At 34.6% G+C, this 22,528-nt stretch overlaps 1 protein-coding gene across 1 annotated transcript in view; it reads left to right on the forward strand.

Annotated features, from left to right (window-relative positions):
• The window catches only part of LOC150101616 (glycogen phosphorylase-like), a 253,929-nt gene that overhangs the window by 217,873 nt on the left and 13,528 nt on the right, over nucleotides 1-22,528 (forward strand). Inside the window, exons 15-17 of the mRNA XM_090399990.1 lie at nucleotides 2,673-2,800; nucleotides 17,990-18,124; nucleotides 22,068-22,134. Coding sequence (XP_090256116.1) covers nucleotides 2,673-2,800; nucleotides 17,990-18,124; nucleotides 22,068-22,134 — 330 coding nt within the window. The remainder of the gene's footprint in view (nucleotides 1-2,672; nucleotides 2,801-17,989; nucleotides 18,125-22,067; nucleotides 22,135-22,528) is intronic.

Below are 22,528 nucleotides of genomic sequence, written 5' to 3' on the forward strand. Positions count from 1 at the left end.
AAGGGATAATTACCTGAAACAACATGTTATAGAGGGAACCAAGGTTTGAGAGTGCTGGAACTGGTCATAGCATCAGAAGATACATCCCTAACCAACTCTGCCTCCAACTGGGGAGAGTGACCATGCAATCTTATTCTGGGAAGATGCTAAAGATGTGAAATTCTCTGTCAAGAAAGAGTATGTTGAATTATAAAAGTTGGTAATTATGACAGACATCTTGGAGCAGTGTCATGGCTTGAGATGCTACAAGGAAAGAATGTCAGTAGTGCATGGGAAGTGGTCAGGGATTGTTTCAGAGAAACAGTATTAGACTGCATATCCACAGTCAGGAAGATAAAGCAAGAGCTGCAAAAAAAAAAAAAAAACTGAAAGTAATATAAAGAAAAAGGTGATGAGCATACTCATGAGCTGTACAAAGTGCAAGCAAGAAGGGTGACTAGTATGATAAAGACTAAATCAAATTATGAGAGAAAGTTAGCTAAGCAAACCAAAGTAAATCCAAAAATTTTTTTGTGATGTAGCAAATAAGAGAGAAAATGACTATGGTAGGATGACTTTAAACAATATTGATGGTAGGAAGTTGACAGACAAAAGAAATAATTGAGTTGCTAAGAAATCACTTTACAAAAGTGTATCATCCAATTGGAGATTTGGAAATTGCTGATGTGACAGAGATGCATGTCAAAATTCAGGTAGATGAATAGGAGGCATTCAGCGTATTGAAAAACATTATGTGAATACAGCAGTGGAACAACTGGATGGCATGTCAGGCTCGTGTACTACATGAATGTGCAAGATGATGAAGTTGTTCAATCTAAGTCTCAGCTCTAGCAAGATTCCAAAGGAATGGAAAGGGGGGGGGAAGATAGTTCAAAGGTGGCTCCAAGACAGAGGCAAACTACAGACTAACTAATATATCAGGACTGGTTGTTAAAATATTGGAAAAGTTAGTTAAAGGTAAAATCCAACAGTGGATATGATACTCTTATTAGGCAGCATGGCTTAGTGAAGGTAGGTCCTATCTTAGTAATTTATTCACATTTTATAATAAAGTGACAGCAGAATTGGATCAAGGAAATGGCTACACCATGATACTGTTAGCCTTTGAAAAGGCATTTGGCCACATGAAAAACTATTACAAAAGTTGGAGCAAATGGGAATGAATATGAAGCTAATAGCATGGTTGGGTTGGCTGACAGACACCAGAGAGTAGCATTATGGTGGAGTGGAATCTAGGGAATGATGGTGACTAGTGGATTACCTCAAGGTTCTGTACTAGGGCCACTACTCTTTAATTTGTATATCCATGATGTATGGAAAGATTTAAGAGGGAATATTCAGTTGTTTGCTGATGATGCAAAACTGGAGAGGGTAATAGTTGATAATTGCCATTTCCTTTATTCAATTCTGCTGTTGATAACATCCTTCCAGATGATTTAAATAAATTGGCATTGTGGGCAAACGATAATGATTGTCAATTTAATGTTGCAAAATGTAAGGTTATGCACATAGGTTTAAAAGGGGCTACATATAATGCGCCCACACTTCGTAGAACCGACCTTGATGTTGTGCCAAGAATAGTCAATTCATGCTGAAGCGGAGAAAGAAATAAAGGATGCATGAATTGGTCACCAACACGTGGAGTCACGTGCTGTATACATAAATTTTCCAACAAGCAAAATAGTTACCACTTTAAGAACTAGAATTTTCATATAAGAAAAGCTAGTTTTTCGAAGTACAACAATAAACACTCATCCCACGAAATGCATTGATTACCCTAAAATCGGAATGGATTCTCCTCCTTTTGACATGTGCAGAAGTGTCGAAGGGTCTCGCATCTGTAGCCGTACAGTACTGTGTATCACACTTGAGTACTGGATTGCAGGAAATTGATGAGGCTAGAGACTTTGGGATAATGGTGAACAGAGAGTTGAAGTACAGAGGACATATTGCAAAAGTTAAAATACATATTAAAATAGCTCATTGGATTACTTGGATGTTGAAAAACATGCTAACAAGTAAATATAGGGAAGTTATCTCTTTATAAGGCTGATTTGGTTACGTCTTGACTACTGTGCACATGCATTTGGTCATTGGGAGGTGGTGGAAAGGATTCAAAGACAAGTGACCAAGCTGGTGACAGATCTGTTGAATGCTCCCTATGAAGGTAGTTTGAAGGTGTGTGTGGGTTACAAGTTTAGTTGATAGGTGGAAAACAGGGGACACGATAGACATAAGATATTAAAGGGGTTTTATAAAATTGATTCAAAGGAAAGTTTTCAGTACATGACAAATGGTCACAGAACTAGGGGTCATCCATGGAAGTTGTGTAAGAGTGTGTGGACTAGATTTTTTTTACTTGAAGAGAGATGAATGAATGAAATGGATTGCCAGAATTAGTAGAGTACCCTGATGGTGAAAGAGTTTAAGGAGAAGTATGATAGGTTTTTGCATGTGTAAAAGTTAGAAAAGTCCAGAAACTCATCGTGGAAGACCCACGATGAGTTTCTGGACTCCATGGAGATACCGTATTATTACTATAACAACAAAATTGTTAATGGAAAGTAATAATTTTGTATTTAAGATAATAAACAACACAGACAAATCTGTATTTATCTAAAGCAATAAATGATAATTATAATAATCTCATTACATATTCTGACTTTTTACAGTTAAATGGTGCACTAACCATTGGCACACTAGATGGTGCCAATATCGAAATGAGAGAAAAGATGGGACCAGAAAATATTTTCATTTTTGGAATGACTGTAGATGAGGTTGAAGACTTAAAGAGAAGAGGGTAAGAAAAGTTAATATCTTAATTTTCTTTAAAAAGCTTAGTGTGTGTGTGTGTGTGTGTGTGTATTCATACACTATATTTTTGCATGTCACACGCATCCTAATGTATCGTATGTACCCTGATTTCAGAATTAAGGGTAGGATGTAAAAAATGTATATTACTTGTGTTATTTATATGAAAACTCTGCCATCTTATACCAAGACATTCCTGTTGTTGTAAAGAAGTGACATTTATAGGTTAACCACTATGCAGATTCTGTTCCAATTGGCTGCATCAGCTTTAGTGGTCTTATTTATCTAATAATTTCAATTATTATAAGCCCTTCATCCACTAGTATTGTACATGACATGTAATGTGTTGGGCAGGTTCTTCATCAACAGTTCTCTTTATATAAGTATATATATATTTCATATTTATGTATGTATATACGAGGGTGGTCTGAAAAGTTCTCGGACTAACAATGAAAAAAAAAACGAATTTATAATGAATTTATTAGTGGTGGTGGGCGGCGGTAGATGGCGTTGGTACAGTTGGTGGATTGAGTGGCGGAGACAGAGTTGTAGAGCAGGTGCCCTCCCTCGATGAGTCTTTGGACTCCCTGGAGATGTCTAATAATAATAATAATTTCAAAATTATTTTTATTTTTTAACATAATCTCCCTTAAGACTAATACATTCATTCCAGTGATGCTCAGTGCCATTATCCCATCTCTGTAGTGGGTCTCAGTGAGATCTGCAAAATACCCCCTCTACAGCTGCAGTTACCCTCTTGATTTGAAGAAAAATGCTGACCAGTGAGCGAGGAAGAGTTTTAGTTTTGGGAAGAGATAGAAGTCAGAGGGAGCCAAATCTGGGGAATACGGTCAATGTTCCAACAGTTCATAGTGCAGATCTCTTAATTTTCCCATTGCCAAAACGCTTTTGTGGGCAGGTGCACTGTCCTGATGAAAGATGATTTTTTTTTTCTTCTAGTCTGGTTAAAAGATAGGAGTAATATTCTCTGGTTATTGTTTTATCCTTTTCTAGATAATTAATAAACAAAATGCCTTTAGCATCCCAAAACACCAATGGCATGACCTTTCCTGCTGATGGAACTGACTTTTACTTCTTTGGTGCTGAACAACCAGCTTCTGTCCGCTGTTTGGGTTCTGGTGTATAATGGTAAATCCAAGTCTCATCCATAGTAATAAATAAACACTCAAAATTATTCTTAGTTTTATTCTTGTTAAAACGCTCCAAGCACTGTTCAGAGATTTTCATGCGAGTGCATTTTTGATCTGCTGTGAGGAAGCGCAGCACTCATCTTACGCAAAGCTTTTTCATTTGCAATTCTTCATGCAAAATATATCCTACACATTCTTTTGAAATGCCTATAGTCTCAGCAATTTCACGCACTTTGACTCGCCGGTCATCCAATACCATATCGTGCACTTGGTCAATGATTTCTGGTGTTGTTACACTTTTTGGACATCCTTCATGTGGATCATCTTCAAGGCTGGTCCAGCTACGTTTAAACTTGGTAGCCCATTTCTTAATTGTTGAAAATGAAGGAGAAGAGTGCCCATAAACTTTTATGAACTTTGGATGAATTTCTTTTGCCGTTAAACCTTCTTTTACAGAAATTATGACTGCAAGATACTCAATTTTATCCATTTCAAGGGATACAGACAACACCTTTGCTTCAGGCAGCTGTATAATAGAAACTACTTGATAGAAAGACTTGCAATTTCACATGGATGCTTATGACAGATGTACCAACTTAGAAAAGAAAAAAAAATTGTGCTGATAGTGTTGTCATCTATGGTCAAGGCCGAACATTTCAGACCACCCACGTGTGTATATATATATATATATATATATATATATATATATGTACGTATATCTTCATCAAACATTGGGTTACAGAAGTGTATGATGTATTCTTTTCAAATGAATGTTTGTATTCGGGTAAGAGCATATGTTGCTTTACTGTGAAAACAAGCCAGTGAATAGCAGAACATTTTTGTTTCTTTAATTATTTTCATCTCTGCCAGTCCAGAAATCAGCATGGTTGGCTAAATGGTTAGCACATCCATTCTCCAAACAACTAACTGTGGGTATGAATTCCACTATAGGTATGGATGTTTTGTGAATGTCTTTAAATGGGAGATGCATTTCATTGCCTTGGAGACCACCATCTTGCCTGGGACACCTAAAGTTGCTTGAAAGAGTTATGTTTGGTCTTTAGAGCAGGATTTCCAGATTATGTAACCTTTAGTCTACCCACATTACTAATTCTAGTGTGATAGAGGCTATTAGACTAACAGCCTTTAATAGGCAAGATTCAGCAAATATATATATAGATTACGTTTCTTATAGTATGTAAGATATAATTAAGGAAATTGGATACTGTTTCTCTATCTGCATTTAATGTAATCTATTGAATAGCATTATTTTCACTTCCATACAATAGGACTGGTAGTGCTAATGTATTGTATTGTATACTTTTAGTCTGATTTGTTTTTGAACTAGATTAGCTTAAATATAGAGTTAATTACACCTGTTATATTTAAATGTTTTGTAATTTTTAGGTTTATATCTTTTTCATTTTCATATATAATCATACATCATAGGTAGCTAAATGAATTCACCTGCTCTAAAATCTTGTTATCTATTACTATTTTAGTTCTTACTGGATCTTGTCCTTTAAAGACCATCGTTTTTGATTTTTCATTGATATTATCATTCCATAATCTTTGGCTATATCATTTAAATTTAAAATATCTTTCTATAAGTTATCTTCAGAATTTGTAATTATTATTTGGTCATCAGCAAAAAGGAGAGTGTAAGTACACAGTAGGAGAAAGTTTAATACTTTGATGGAAATTTTTATTCCATTTAGATAAATATTAAAAAGGGGGTGCTTAAGGGTCAAAGCTGTATAACTGAGAGGAGATCTCCACATAGTCTTTAAAGGAATGCAGAGAACCGACCAGGGCTTCTGACCTAATGTCCAATCCTTACCTTCTCATGGTTCCCCCTGTTGGGTATCTACCTGGATACTGAATGAAGAAGGATGGGCTAGCAATTTGGGATTTAGCCGACCAAATTGTATTCTTATTGGCTTAAATCGTTTTGTATTTTGGTTTAAGCCAATAAGACAAAATTTCATGCCGGCTGGGGCGTCACCCGGTTAAACAAAGCCCCTGTTATTTTCACGGGGAACCAGGGTAAACAGCGAAAAGTCAGCTACTGGAACACACCCCAACTCAATATCACCAGAGTTGAAGATCGGTACTATCAACATAAGAAGCCTGAATGGCAAAGAAATGGAGCTAGCTGAGGTAGATAAGTACCACATCGACATATAGGAGTGACCAAAACAAAAAAGACAAACTGGTGAGATCTTTCTGAGCAATAAATACAAAACGTTATGTTCAGGTAATGACAATCAAGAAAAAGAAGGAGTAGCCATAGTATTCAACACTAAATACGAGGCTAATCTTCTTGAATGGCAGGCAGTCTCAAGTAGAGTGATATGAGCAAATATCAGCATGGGAAACTGGACAATGAGACTTATTTGTACGTATGGTCCCACAGAAGGCTCTACTAAGGTAGAAGGGGAAGATTTTTTTGAGGCTCTAGAGAAAGCTACTGACACAATGAAAAAGGAAAAGTTGGTCCTTGTTGGGGATCTAAATAGCAGAGTAGGAAGCGATTGTCAGACATATAAAAATATTTTGGGAAAATTTGGAGAAAAGAGGAAAGCTAATAATAATGGCAAATACCTGTTGGATTTCTGCTCAGGATATGGACTAGTTATTAAACACCATGTTCCAACATAAAAATATGCACAAATTCACATGGAGAGAAGAGGCTAGGAATAAGAAAAGTCTCATTGGCTATGTTATTGTTGATAGTGATGTTTTCTCCCTGGTGCAGGACACCAGAGTGTACAGAGGATTGGAAATTGGAAGTGATCACTATTTAGTCCTGAGCAGGATAAAATAGAATATCATATTGAAAAGAATAACATCTAAGAAAGTTTTAAAGTGAATAAAAAAATGAAAAATTTTGAAAACTGGAACCAATCCTTGGAGATTCGGTGGCAAACCTTGAAGAAAACCCTGATTAATTCAGCCACAGAGGCATGTGGTGAGGTTGTCTGCAAGGATAAAAAAATCAGAACTTCATGGTGGACACAGGAAGTTAAAGATGCAGTGAAGGAAAAGAAGAAAGCATATCAAAAATTCCTGGGAAATAAGTCAGCTTATGCTCTTAGAGAATACAGAGACAAATTTAAGAAAGCTAAACACTGTGTAAAACTAGCTAAACAAAAGTCATGGGAGGACTTTGGCAAGAACATAGAAAATAAATATCAAGAAGGTGGTAAGATATTCTGGAGGTTGTTGAAGAAGCTTAGAAATGGAGGAAAGAGTGTTGTAAAAAGAGTTAGAGATGATAAAGGTGACATGAAAACGGGAGAAAAAGATATCCTTGAAGTATGAAGTAATTACTTCGAAAAATTGCTAAATGAAACAGTGATAGCACAGTGGTAAAAAGCACTCAACAGGCATACAGTCAGGAATACATATCCATACTTGAAGTAGAAAAAGCCATCAAAGGCATGAAATATGGAAAGGCAGCAGGAGTAGATAATATTCGACCAGAAATACTGAAGTATGTTGGTATAAAAGTCTTACAGCGGCTGCACTGCGTAGTTCAGAAAGCCTGGACAGAGGGACAAATTCCCGATGATTGGAGTAGAGCTCTAATAGTACCCATATATAAAAAGGGAAATAAAACTGAATGTGAGAATTACAGAGGTATTTCCCTACTGAGTATTCCTGGCAAGATCTATGCAAGTATACTTGAGAAACAGTTGAGAAGAATTGTGGAAGAAAAGCTTGGTGAAGAACAAGCTGGATTCAGGCCAAATATAGGTTGTCAGGATCAGGTCTTCACTTTACAACAAATAGTGGAGTAATCATGGAAGTATAACAAAGATCTGTATTTAAGTTTTGTCGATCTGGAAAAGGCATATGACAAGGTGCTACGAGAGAAGCTATTCAATACACTACAGTTGTATGGTGTTAATGGAGCATTATATCAAGCAATATTTAGTCTTTATTTGAGTTATAAGTCAGCAGTTAGAATTGAAGGAAGAACAGGAAGATGGTTTAATGTTGAATCTGGTGTGAGACAAGGATGTACGTTATCCCCTGTTATTCATTATCTATATGGATCACATTATGAAGGAAAGTGGTATTAAACCTGATATCAAAATTGCAGATGTTAATATCAGCTCTTTGATTGATGCAGATGATGTTATACTTCTAAATAAATCGGCTACAAGATTCCCTGACTAAATTGATAACTGTTGTAATAGATATGGTATGAAGGTCAGCAGTAACAATACAAAGATAATGAAAATAAGCATTGAAAATGTCAACTGCATTGTGAATGGAAAACCTGTGGAACAAGTAAAACTTTTCAGTTACTTAGGCACGATTTTTAGTGAAGATGGTAAATTAAATATGGAAATAGACAACAGAATCAACAAAGCTAGTATGGTAGGAAGTCAATTGAATAAATTCATATGGAATAAGAGAGAAATTAGTCAGAACACTAAATTAGCTGTATACAAGACAGTGTTCAAACCAGTTTTAACTTATGGATCTGACAGCTTGGTCAGAAGTAAAACACTTGACCAAAGACTAGAGACCGCAGGTATGAGAGTCCTGAGAAAGATTATAGGTGTGAACAGATGGCATCAAAAGGCAATATCATATTAAAAACGAGGATATTAGGAAAGAACTTGACATTGTCAGCATCCAGGAATGCGTTAGCAGAGGTGGTATGGTCACTTAAACAGAATTGGCGAGGAAAGTTTAGCAAAACAAGTGTTCTCTGCCAGGTTGGCAGTAAAACGACCCAGAGGATGAACAAGATATAGTTGGATTGATACGGTAAAAAGTGCTTAGATGATAGAAATAGAAGATCTGATAATGTTGTAGTCTTGACAAGTAACAGACTGATTTGGAGGAAAACTGTAGATATGTAATGTGTGCATACTTGCCACTGATACACAATACTTGAGAAAAATAAGGACTTCCAAATAAATTTTGTAGTACTGTTTGTGTGTTGTGTCTTTGCTGTGCTGTGCATATTATTGATGAATATCATAGTGCTGATATGATAAGAGGTGTTCTAACATCTAGGGAATAAGGAAATGGTTATGCCGCTGTATAAAGCACTGGTCAGACTACACTTGGACTATTGTGCTTAGATGCTTAGATTTGGTTGTCTGGCTTTCAGTGTGATGTGGAAACACACTGAAATGGTCCAGTGACTAAGACAATATTAGGATTTTGGTGGATAGGAGGAAAAGAGGTGATATGATAGATGTTTCAGTTAGTGAGAGGATTTTATCAGATTAATCCAGAAGGGATTATAAAAAGAATAGAAGGCAAGAGGGAAAAACCAGAGGTCATCCCTGGTAATTATGTAAGAGTGTGGTTAAGAGGAATACATTTTTTACATGGAGAATTGTCAGTGAATGGAACCCATTACCAGAACATTAAGGATTTTAAGATTCAGTATGATAAATATGTTGTCAGTTCATTGAACCTCCCACAATGAGTCTGCCAACTCCATGGAGGGTATATTATTATTAATAATAAAAATATTATTATTATTCTGAAGGCATAAATCAGTTTTTGAATTTGATTATTTAAATAAAAAGTTTGCTTATTTGCTTGCAATTTGATATGGAAATTCACATGGAAGATTCAAGATACATTCAAGATTCAAACTTATTTAGTTTGAGTATTTATTATAATCTTCTTCTTCTTATTGTGCTATCTTCTATCGAAGGTCAGCGACCATCTTGGCGAACAAACTGCGCTCTTGTGCTAATCTGAGCAGTTGTGCACTGCTCTTTCCTGTCCACGTCTTGATGTTGTCAAACCATGATATTCTTTTTCTTCCTCTAGTTCCTTTGCCAACAATTCTTCCTACCAAAATAGTTTGTAGAAGTTGGTATTTGCTGTTTCTCATGATGTGTCCAAGATATGATGTTTTTCGTTTCTTGATTATTTGTACAAGATGTTTAGCTTTGCCAATGGATTTTAAGACATCTTCATTGGTAATTTTTTCTGTCCATGACATCTTTAGCATTCTTCTGTATAGCCACATCTCAAAGGCTTCGATTTTCTTGATGGTTGTCGTCTTCAATGTCCATGTTTCAACTCCATAGAGCAGAATAGACCACACGTAACATTTCAGCATTCGGCATCTGACTTCCATGTTTAGGTCTTTATTGCAGAATAGTGTTCTCATTTTCATGAAGGACTGCCGTGCAACTTCAATCCTTGTCTTTATATCTATTTCTGGATCCCACCGTTCATTAAGCCAGCAACCAAGATATTTATATCTTGACACTTGATCAATATTTTTCCCATTGAGTGTCAGTTTCATTGATGAGGCTGGATGTTTGCTGATGATCATGTATTTTGTCTTGTTGACGTTTATATTTATTCCCATTTTTTGGCTTTCTATGTAAAATCTGTCAATGAGTTTTTGGAGATCCATAATGTTATCTATAATTAGCACGGCTTCGTCTGCATGTCGTAGGTTGTTAACAATCTTTCCATTTATTGTGATTCCCTCTGGACATTCTTCCAATGCTTTTTTAAAGATTACCTCTGCATATATGTTGAACAGGAGTGGTGAGAGCACACATCCTTGTCTCACTCCTCTTTTGATGTTAATATCACTGGTGGTAATGTTGTCTAATTGAACGGTAGCCGACTGATTCCAATATAGATTTGTTATTAGTCTTATGTCTTGTTTGTCTAGCCTTATTTGTTGAAGGATTTCTATTAAGTTGTTCTATGAAACACATAAAGACAGATTTCTGTTTTTCTATGCATTTTTGTATCAATATTTGGGTACAGAAAAGGGCCTCTCTAGTACCAAAACCATTCCGAAAGCCGAATTGTGTTTCACTTAGAGTTTCTTCACTTTTTCTATAAATGCGATTCTGAATTACTTTCAAAAATATTTTTAATGTTTGGCTCAGTAGACTAATAAGTCTGAAGTCACCACAGGAATTCGCTTTGGGTTTCTTTGGGATAGTGATAAATGTAGATTTGAGCCAATCTGATGGAAATTCATCACTTTCATATATTTTATTAAATAGTTTTTCAAGAAGTTTGATGTTATCTGGTTCGATTAATTTTAAAAATTCTGTTTGCACACCATCTGGTCCACTGGCTTTTCCTGTTTTACTTGTTTGTATAGCATTCTCTATTTCGCATTTCATGATTGCTGGTCCTTGAATGTTATCTTTTATATTTATAGGCTTCTGTCTAGTATCATTGAAAAGTTCTGTTACATATTTTATCCAAATCTGTGCTTTATTCTCTTCTTCTAGAACTATAGAGACAAGCAAATAGAGACACTATTTGCTTTTTCCTCAGTTTCCCGGAAATTTCATTGATTTTCTTATACAGATTGAAATTATCATGTTGTTTCTGAAGCAGTTCAATTTCAGTACATAAATTTTTCATCCAATTTTCCTTGGCTTCTTTTATTTTTTCTTGATGATGTTATGTGTTTCTGTATACCTGGCTAGGTCTTTGTTTTTATACATTCTTCTTGTATCAATAAGAGAAAGAATCTCATCTGTCATCCATTCCTGTTGTTTTATATTATTCACATAACCTACTTCTTCAATACTTGTTGTTATGATGGCATTCTTTAAGCTATTCCAAAGAGATTCCACACTTTTATTTTCTTCTATGTTAATCTGTTGTAATCGCAGGTTAAGCTGTGTCTTGGCACTTTTATTTATGTTCGGGTCTTTCAGTTTTTCTACATCAATTTTCTTTTTCTTCTTTTGTGATTTTTTAGCTGATTTTAATCTAAGACGTACTTCTGCAACTATGGGATTGTGGTCTGATGAGATATCTGCTCCAGGATAAGTCTTTGCACTCTTTATACTACTGTGGAATCTTTTATTTATCAGTATATAATCAATTTGATTTCTGACAATATTATGTTGGTTATCTTGAGGCGATTTCCAAGTGTACAGTCTTCTTGGTGGAAGTTTAAACCAGGTATTTGCTATTGTTAGATCTTCTTCCTGACAGAATTGGACTAGGCGATCTCCTCTGTCATTTCTGGTGCCTAAGCCATGTTTGCCAACAATTTCTCCATCACCCCCTCTTCCCACTTTTGCATTGAAGTCACCCATCACTATGTTTATATCATGTTTCTTTGTTAGGTTTTTAATCTCTTTTAGGTGCTCATAAAACTCTTCAACATCTTCACTTTTGTCAGCTGTGGGTGCATAACTTGGATGATATTTATGTTAACGGGGTTTCCCTTAAGTTGTAACAGCATTATCCTTTCAGAAAATGGAATCCAATTTATTACTGATTTATTGATTTCTTCATCTACTATTACAGCTACACCATGTCGATGTTTGTTCTCATCATTCCCAGAGTAATACATTGTCATATTATCTTGTTGACACCTTCCAGATCCTGGCCATCTTGTCTCGCAAATTCCCAAAATCCGGATGCCCAGCCTCTTCATTTCTCTTGTGGCATTTCTTAATTTGCCAGCTTCATACAGAGTTCTGACATTCCAAGTTGCAATTTTAAAAGTGGACACCATTTTGAGCCCGGAGATTCTTCGCACCCCTGTCCCATTTAAGGGACGCCAGGAACTTGGGGCCAATTGTAAGGGTTTGCTCACCATGGTGGTTGTTCTGGAGATAAGGTAGAGCAGTAGTTTCTCCGTTTGCTTTCTGCTCCGCAGTATTACAGATGTACACAATATAATCATATTGCCATCTGCAAATCTCTGATCACAAGCTTTTCCGTCATCATTTGGCTTCAACCTTGTGTCAGTACTGACAATGCTGCTTCCCAATGTCAGGGGCGGTGACCCCAGCAGGTACTTATTTAATGGCGGCACTACTTGCCATGTCACCGAGTTGTCATTTGGGCTTTGTGAGGTTTTAAGTGAGACAGAGTTGCCACTTCTGCTCCCCCATGCCCTGATAGCTCAGTCGCTGTTGGTCCACGGCTGCTTATTCGCCAGATTGCTCTGCTTATATCGCAGCTAACCTCCATATCTGAAGGCTGTTCCCCGATCCGCCACCTGGGGATGCACCCGGTAGTAGTCAGCTCTGCCCCGGGTTTATTATAATAAGTACTTAATATTTGAGATCTGGCTTCAATGTGTGCAACCTTATACATAACGCATAATGACACTGGCTCTCTCTCTCTCTCTCTCTATATATATATATATATGTTTATATATTAAACTGATTATATTTATAATTTTTGGACATTTTTGTATTTCAGTGTATACTCTAATACAGTAGTAATTTAGCAATTATAATGGTAATAAAAGGTAAAATTCAGATATTGTACATTTGATGATAGCATCACAGAATGCAATTGTAAATTAGGTGTCAGTATTATTTCTAGACAATCATTTCTGAATTTGAAATGATTAATGATCTTAACAGATGAGTGGGAATATCAAGTAAATATGGCAGCATACAGTTTGCACTTTGCAATTCTTTGCATGGATACATCCTGCCCTTCAAGAAATGAGCAGGAAAAGGATCTTGGCATGGTAGTAGAATGGTCATAATAGAGAGGATACCAAAGCAACCTCAGCAGACTTCCTTGTGAAAAATTTATGAGGACTGTGTTAATCCAACCTGTCTTTTATTTAATAGTCAGTTGAGAGTAAGTTAATAATAATAATAATACACACACACACACACACACACACACACACACACACACACACTACTTGGAAAGAATCCTAAAGAATTAAATTATCATGGCATGATATAATTGCCATGAAGCCAAATAGTTGGCATTTGACATCATCTTTAAATTGAGGATGAGAAAAAAAAAATTAAAAGATTTAAGAAAATACAAAAACTATAACGCATAATAGTAATAGAAAATAAACTCATTGAAAATATAATGATCACTATGAAGAAGTAGTTTATTTTTAAAGACAGTATAGCAAGTTTTTTGGTGGATTAGATAGTATATTATATTAATTTGTTATGTTCTTATCTGTTATTTTAACCCTAGCATACACAAAAGTTTTAATGCATGAAGAGACATAACACATAATGAAAGCAGATTCACAACAAATGTCCCATAATGCAGAGAATACTTCTAGGATATACACTGCTTGGAAAGAAGTCAACAGACACAGTAGTGTGAAGAACAAACAGCCATGACACCCACCTTAATAACATGGTTACAGCAAAATCTTATTGCTGTAACCATGCAGTTACAGCAATAAGATGTAGGACCTCCTTTCACTGCAATAACTGCAGCAATCCTACGGGGCATACTTTCCACAAGTGTACAGTAATTTTGGACCATTCTTCCTGTAGGCATGTAATGAGGTTGTATTCATACAACCTCATTACATTATAGTCACTGCAGAATTTCAACATGCAACAATACATTTTTTTTACTATCTTGCATATCTAACTTTCAAATTTTTATTTATCTATATGGCCATTCTAGAATTACATATAAGCTCAAAGAAAAATTCCTCTCATTCTCTCACAATTAAATTCAATTCTGGTAGATATCAGAGACCATACAAAACTTGAATTATAGCATTTATCTCATCACTATTCTCTGTCTTCTATTTTATTTTTTATCAGTTTCTACTCATACAGTCAATTAGTTATCTCTCCAATTTCTTAATCACAAGAGTAGTTAAGGATCTTACTTATTATAATTTGCCTTTATTTATTTAGTATTATTTTTTTTCTAGTAAGCAAGTTCCCTTAAATACATTTTCCCTTCATTTAGCTGAAGTAAGCATGAACTTGTTAGATCCTGATGGAGAGCTTTACAAGTAAATTCTTTATTCAGGATTTAACATGATAATTACTACTTATTAAGGAGATATCTGCACATCAGCTAATAATTATAAAGTATTATTTTTTGTTATATAATAATGTGTAGTCCATGCGTGCCATATAGTGAGAATTATTCCTGCGTAAATGAAATGAGAAGCAGAGAATTATATGTCAAATAGTAAGAATTGTGTAAGGGAATTATTGACTTATTTGTAATTCCCAATTTTAAGCTGTCTAGTACATTATGAAATTCTGAGAAAAATTATAAGTAGTAATCCAGAATAATTTTTCCATTAAACATGTTTTGTATCTAAAAAAAAAAAAAATTATCTGGGAAAATTTTTTTTTTTTTTTTTTTTAGGTACAAAACATGTTTATTGGAAAAACATAAAACATTTACAGTTAAGAAAATTCAAATACTCAATGGATCAAAATTTGCTCTAAGTTAAGGTTCATACTAAATCACAATGAATCTGAGTATGCTAAATCCTTCAATTACGTAAGGATAAGATTAAGTACAAACATAATACTACCAGGATATAATTCCTTTCACAATTTGTTCACAGAACATGCTGCATTGAACACTTTCATTAATACTCTATCAATAACTATCTTAATTCTAAATCTCATTAAGTAAGCCTAACCATTCACAATCAAATTACTGCCTATCAACAATCCTTGCTTGTTCCACAGGGTCTTAATTCAATCAAATTCTCACTTAAAAATTCTCTACCAGTGTCCTTTAGTTACAGTATACACAAATTTCTTATTCTTTTAAGCAATTTTTAATATAGAACGAAAATCTTTACATTACCAGATCCTTTCAGTTTCATGCTGCCATCTCATGTAGATCTGGATTACCTTACTGTATATTTATTCATCGGCCTGGCGATGCACTACACTTTTTCTTTTTAATCGTTTCCGACTGTTGCGTGCTGTCTACCGCTCCGCAGGAAACTTTCTCAAATGGGACATTCTGCTAAGGCTCAATTCCGCATAGGCTGTCGTATCGCGATCAGCTCCACTTGGAAATCTTCAAGCATTCTCAAGAAAAGAACCTGTCGACCCACCGCTCTCTCACGAATCCTCCGAGAAATTCCCCTCAACTCGAATCCAGCCACCAAAGGTCAAAAAGCCCTGTAAAATGGCGCGCTTAGTCTTTTTATTCACCCTTTTCAGGTGCCCTCTATTTGATGTGGTTTTCACCCACGAGCATGAACCCCATTGTTCATGCCCCTTGGATGATCTTACACTCTCCCTAATTTGTTAGGTTACATTATTCCAGGTAGCCGTTCTGACGTCATTTTCCATGTAGGTATAGCCTCCATCGCTATGCTCGACTCGTACAGATCATCCGCGATTATTCCGGATTACTACTTATAATTTTTCTCAGAATTTCATAATGTACTAGACAGCTTAAAATTGGGAATTACAAATAAGTCAATAATTCCCTTACACAATTCTTACTATTTTGACATATAATTCTCTGCTTCTCATTTCATTTATGTAGGAATAACTCACTATATGGCACACATTGACTACACATTATTACATAACAAAAAATAATACTTTTAATTATTAGCTGATGTGCAGATATCTCCTTAATAAGTAGTAATTATCATGTTAAATCCTGAATAAAGAATTTACTTGTAAAGCTCTCCATTCAGGATCTAACAAACTGCTCTGGCAATAAGAATAAATTTGAGAGTTCCAAAGCACTTATAAGAAACAGTAATTTTACTGCAGATTCTACTTCATTCAACATACACCGTTTCCTTTCCAATTGAGCACATAACATTCTCACTAATACACGAAGGCTTGATACATTATACTATCCTTCAGTATGAACATTACGGTTCCTCATTACAGAGTAGTTAAAGATGCATGTAAAAACTTTTCCAAGATCACGGCATTAACTTAGTAGTTTTTTTTTCCCTTTTTTCCAGCTCTCCTTTTCTTTCTCTCTTCTTTAGCTTGCTTGTTGACTAGTATTCTCATTACCCAGCAATAGCTGTTTCAAAACCCAACTAATACATGTCTGTTACTGAGATTCAAAGTGAAACTAGTGATAATATAAATCCTGGTAGGTTCACTAATTTTTCAGTTAGAGAAGGTATATTTTCTTTTTGTGCTTCTGGTAAGCCATTTATTTCAACACTGTTCAATCTGATATGGGAAGTAAATTTCATTCACTTCCCATTTCAGTTTACTAATCTGTTGTTTATTGTTGTTTCAATAATTGGTTTATAGTTTCAGATTGTGTGATCTATATTTCACTTAACACAATAATTGGATATCCACATATCATTCATTTTCTGCAAAATCAGTACAGAGTTATCAAAATTTGACCTTAAATTACATAGTATGGAAGGAACTTAGTTGTGTGTGCACATGTGCGTACACACACACGTTGCTGTTTTCAATAGAGATTAACTTTTATGAAGGGGAAACTCCACTAATGGACAATTGAATCTTAAAAGGCACAGAAAAGTTTTCATTTAGATGCCATGATTTGAACTGAAATGCTTAAATATAAAGGCCTTGCCAGTTGGTATTCTCAAAATAACCACATTGTAAGCTTTAAAATTAAATTTCAATTTAATTTAATTTAAACATGCATTTATATTACTTTTTTTTTTTTTAATAGGACATTATTTTCTCCTTTGCCAGTCTTGTTAATCAAGTATATTGGATACTCAGTATCCAATCAGTAGGCTGTAGGTTTGAATCCTGTTGTGGGCATGGATGTTTACGAATATTTTTAGGTGAAAGATGAATTTCACTGCTTTGCTTATTGGAGAAACTTTTTCAAACCACTTCAGGCCTTCAATAAGCAGGACAGTGGTCTCACACCAGGTGATGAAATTCATCTCCCACCTAAAGACAATCACAAGCATCCATGCTCACAGTGGAATTCAAACCTACAGCCTCTTGATTAGAGAGTGGATATGCTCACAACTTGGCCAACCAGGCCAGCAATTTATTTCATTTATTTATTTATTGCTTAAGTAACTTATTCATTTCTTGTGATTTTATGCATAATAGTATGTGCAGATTCAATGTCTAACAAACAGAGACTGCAGAAATTTTCCAGCAAAGAATAGTATTAAAAATAAAATCTTAATTGTATTGCTCCTCTGTATTAAATAAATTTTTGAGGCATTTCACATTGTGTAGTGCTTATTATCAATATTCCATTACTTTGAAAATGTATCACAAGCAGGTATATATTAATTTAATTTGTTAATGTGCACGTAATTATTATTATTTTTTTTGTCTCATTCATAGTTACAATGCAAAGCAATACTATCATGGAAATTCTGAGTTGAAACAGTGTATAGATCAGATTGCTAATGGATACTTTAGTCCTCAGAATCCTGATATGTTCAAAGACATTGTTAATGTTCTTTTACACCATGACAGGTTAGTATTTAAAATGTATTGGCCAAGTATAAAGCAGTTCAGTTTTAATCCAAAATGGTTTACATAACTAATGTTTTTAGTATGTACAAATTGTCAGGGCTGGATCTTATGAGGCTTTTTATAACTATAATATGGTATAGTTATGGACATTAATGAATATGGCTGTAGTGAGTATCAATTAATAAATTGTGGCCACTGATATTTTGAGCTTACTATAGGAAAAGCAAAATTTTATTGAAAAGGTAAAAGATTTAAATATAGAGCCTGCAGACATTCTAGCAAGTCTTAGATGTAGTCATTCTTTTCAGTGTACCTAGGGATGACATGTGGATCCACTTCATAAGATTTTTGCACGAGACAGTCAGATTATTCAAACACTGTATGGAAAACATGTTCTTTGTATTTCAGGATAAATATCGGTAATAAAAAGGACCCGATGTTCTTGCATCTGCCAAACATACATCCAGGAAGGACAATCACCAGTTTCAACTTTAGAAACAAAAATAATTCACAGAACCAAATATATTATCATGTGACACCTCCAGGGAGTCCAAAGACTCATAGAGGGAGTGTGTGACAACAGCATTGAATGACTGATCCCTCCAACTACTAACCACGCTCAAACTTGCTTAACTTTTTTCGTGAGCCATTAGTAGCAGAGGCTCTACCAATTGACCAACTTTTGCTGGCTATACATATATATATATATATATATATATATACATATTTGAAAGATTATTTAAACAATCTACAGGAGCAATAATCACCCAATTGCTCAATGTTAAACAAAAGTTACTATGCAGTTAATTTGGAATAACATACTTCTGCAAAACAATGCAACCACTGAAACCATTGCAAAAGATTTTTCACTGAGCACATGCAATTTCAAGAGTATCCATTTTGGGTCTCATTGCTTTTCTCCTTTAACAGCACTCGTGTGGTAACAATGTTGCCATTTAGTTGGATAGACCAGATTTGGATTGATTTCCATCATAATATGACAAGAATGTTTATAAGATTTTTTTTAAATTCTATTATGTTATAATTAGATTCAGATTTAATGAACATGTCAGATTAATTTATTCACTTCACAATGTATTGAGACAGTAAAGCAATTAGTAATAAACTACATAGAATTAAACTAACAGACCATGACACCATTATAGTAATCCTTACATCAGAAACTATTCCTTTTATCTCTGCTCATTTATGGTAGTTGACTATATATTTCAGTCAAAGAAATGAAATACTCTGTTACAAGTGCACTAAATTGGGCTCAAGGGCAACTTTGAGTCTGCTTCTTGGTGCATTAACAAAACTTGAACACAATTCATTTCCTTCATGAGTAGACAAACGTGAAGACATAATGATAATTAAATATCGTTACGATTGTAGCTCTTACTCACAAATTAATACTTTACAAGAAACATCCTAACAATGAGCATAAGACTAGAACATGACTTGTTTAGCTAATGGAAGCAGTAAGATTCAACACAACCTGATACAAACCCCCAGGTGAACAGCCATGGCTGCCAACAACTGTTGAAAGTGAAGAACTATCTGTTATATTTGAGTGAAACTTTTTCAAGTGTGAGTTATAATTTTGCCCTGTCCAGTGAATTCACATCAAATGCATAGTACTGCCATAATTCGTCCAGAACATGTTTTTTTATTAAAATGATTCAACTCATATATAAGAAAATAATATACTGATTATGGAAAAAAAACACATCAAATCTAGCATTATATAATGAACCTATAGATGAGTATAGATGAATCTCTTTGGTCAGAAATACCTGAGTTTGATTCCTGTCCATGATGTGAGAAACCTTTATCTAGTCTCTTTCGACTAAAGGTGAGTTAACCGGTCTTGTATGGAGATGGAGGGTTTTTCATCCCTCAGAAACAGGCTACAGTCATAAACACTTAGGCAAGGAAGGCAACGGGAAACCACCTTGCATAATTATCTCCTAGTAATGAGTTGCAACCCTCTTAAGAGAGGAAGCCACAGGCTTAGAATACAATTGGAAGGGGACTAAAAGGAATAATGGCTGCTGAAATTAATTCATAAGATAAATTCTAAAAGTAAATCAAGCAGAAATCTTAAATCTAACTTTATAGAGTTCAGTTCAGAAAGTTTGGACAGGGACAAATTCCAGATGATTGGAGTAGAGCTCTCATAGTACCCATATATAAAAAGGGAAATAAAACTGAATGTGAGAATTACAGAGGTATTTCCCTACTCAGTGTTCCTGGTAAGATTTATAAAAGTATACTTGAGAAACAGTTGAGAAGGATTGTGGAAGGGAAGCTTGGTGAAGAACTAACTGGATTCAGGCCAAATAGAGGCTGTCAGGATCAGATTTTCACTTTATGACAAATAGTTGAGAAATCATGGGAATATAAAAATGAACTGTATTTAAGTTTTGTAGCTCTGGAAAAGGCATATGGCAAGGTGCCAAGAGAAAACTATTCAAAAGCTACAGTTGAATGGTGTCAATGGAGCATTATATCAAGCAATACTTAGTCTTTATTTGAGTTGTAAGTCAGCAGTTATAATTGAAGTAAGTACAGGAAGATGGTTTTATGTTAAATCTGGTGTCAGACAAGGATGTACATTATCCCCTCTCTTATTTATTATCTATGTGGATCACATTATGAAGTGGTATTAAACCAAATATCAAAATTGGAGATGTTAATCTTAGCTATTTACATTATGCGTATAATGTTATACTTCTAAATAAATCCAGTTCAAGTTTGCAAGATTCTCTGACTAAATTGAATAAATTGTAATAGATTTGGTATGAAGGTCAGCGATAACAAGACAAAGACAATAGGCAGAAGCATTGAAAATATCAACTGCATTGTGAATGGAGAACCTATAGTCAAAGTAAAACATTTCAGCTACTTTGGCATGATTGGTAAAAGAAATATGTAAATAGACAATCAGTAAAGCTGATATGGTAGGAAGTCAACTTAATAAATTAATACGGAATAAGAGAAAAATTAGTCAAAACAATAAATTTACTGTATATAAGATAGCGTTCAAACCAATTTTAATGTATGGATATGAGAGCTGAGTTAGAAATAAAACACTTGACCAAAGACTAGATACTGTAGTTATGAGAATCCTGAGGGTCGTGAACAGATGGCATCAATGGCAATATCGTATTAAAAATAGGATATATTAGGAGAGAACTTAACATTGTTAGCATCAGGGAATGTGTTAGCAGAGCTAATATCAGGTGGTATGAGCACTTAAACAAAATGGGAAAGGAAAGATTAGCAAAACAAGTGTTTTCTGCCAGGTTGGCAGGAAAATGACCCAGAGGAAGACCAAGATATTGGTGGATCTTACAGTAAAGAGTGCCTTAGAAGATAGAAATATAAGATCTGATAATGTTGGAGTCTTGACAGGTAACATATTGATTTGGAGGAAAATTGTGGATAGGAAGTTAGTAATGATGTAAGTTTCATGTAGTACTATCATATCATGTACACTCCTTGAGGGCACATGTCAGGAATTTGATGATGAACTTATAAAGTAAGAATATAACATATCAAGAAAAGTTAAGAAAGAGGGGAAATGGTTTAAATTTGTAGAAGAATGAGGATAATAATTATAATTATCTTGTATTAATTAACAGAGCATTCAATATTAGTTTTAATCACACGACACTATATTATAGGCCCTGTGACACCTATCATTAAAAAATAAATTAATCGCTGTGAAATGTCATTCATAACAAAAACGTTCATCTGACTTCTGCTTTTTTTTTTTTTCTCCAGTTATAACAAGAAAAACAAAAATAATTTTCTTAGACATAGGTTTCATTATTTTGAAAATCATTAAGTCAGTTAGGAAACTTGTTATTGATGTAAATCTGGTAAGATCTGACACTTTGAAAATATCTCTTATAGGTTCTTATATTATCTCTTATAGGTTCTTCCTACTTGCAGATTATGAGTCCTACATAAAGTGCCAGGAAAGAGTTAGTGATATGTTTTCGGTATGTTATTTCATGATAAATTAATGCTATTTAAATTTGGACAAAGAGGAAGATAATTATAGTCAGCTTTCAGTGTAGCAAAGTACTGAAAAGTCCTAACCAATACCATAAATATGGCTATGCTAAAAAAAAAAAAAAAAAAAATGCACTATATAACAACAAACCTTCTTGTGGTTCCTATGAGTCAGCTGTAACTGTTTATTCAGGAGTTACCTTGAATACTGTCATGTGCAAGGTATCTCCTGCATGGAGTGAAATTGTTGTGGTAATGCTATCTTTTAGTTGAAAGTTGAAGAATTCTCATTTTGTAGCTTAATGACTTTTTGTGGAAAATAATAGGGCAATACTGTTACAGGTTTTAGAGATTATTTGACACTTTACGCCAGGGTATGCT

Source organism: Typopeltis vanoorti, chromosome 11 (assembly GCF_054136105.1).
Source record: "Typopeltis vanoorti isolate ZY-2024b chromosome 11, IOZ_Tvanoo_1.0, whole genome shotgun sequence".
NCBI classification, from domain to species: Eukaryota; Metazoa; Arthropoda; class Arachnida; order Uropygi; family Thelyphonidae; genus Typopeltis; species Typopeltis vanoorti.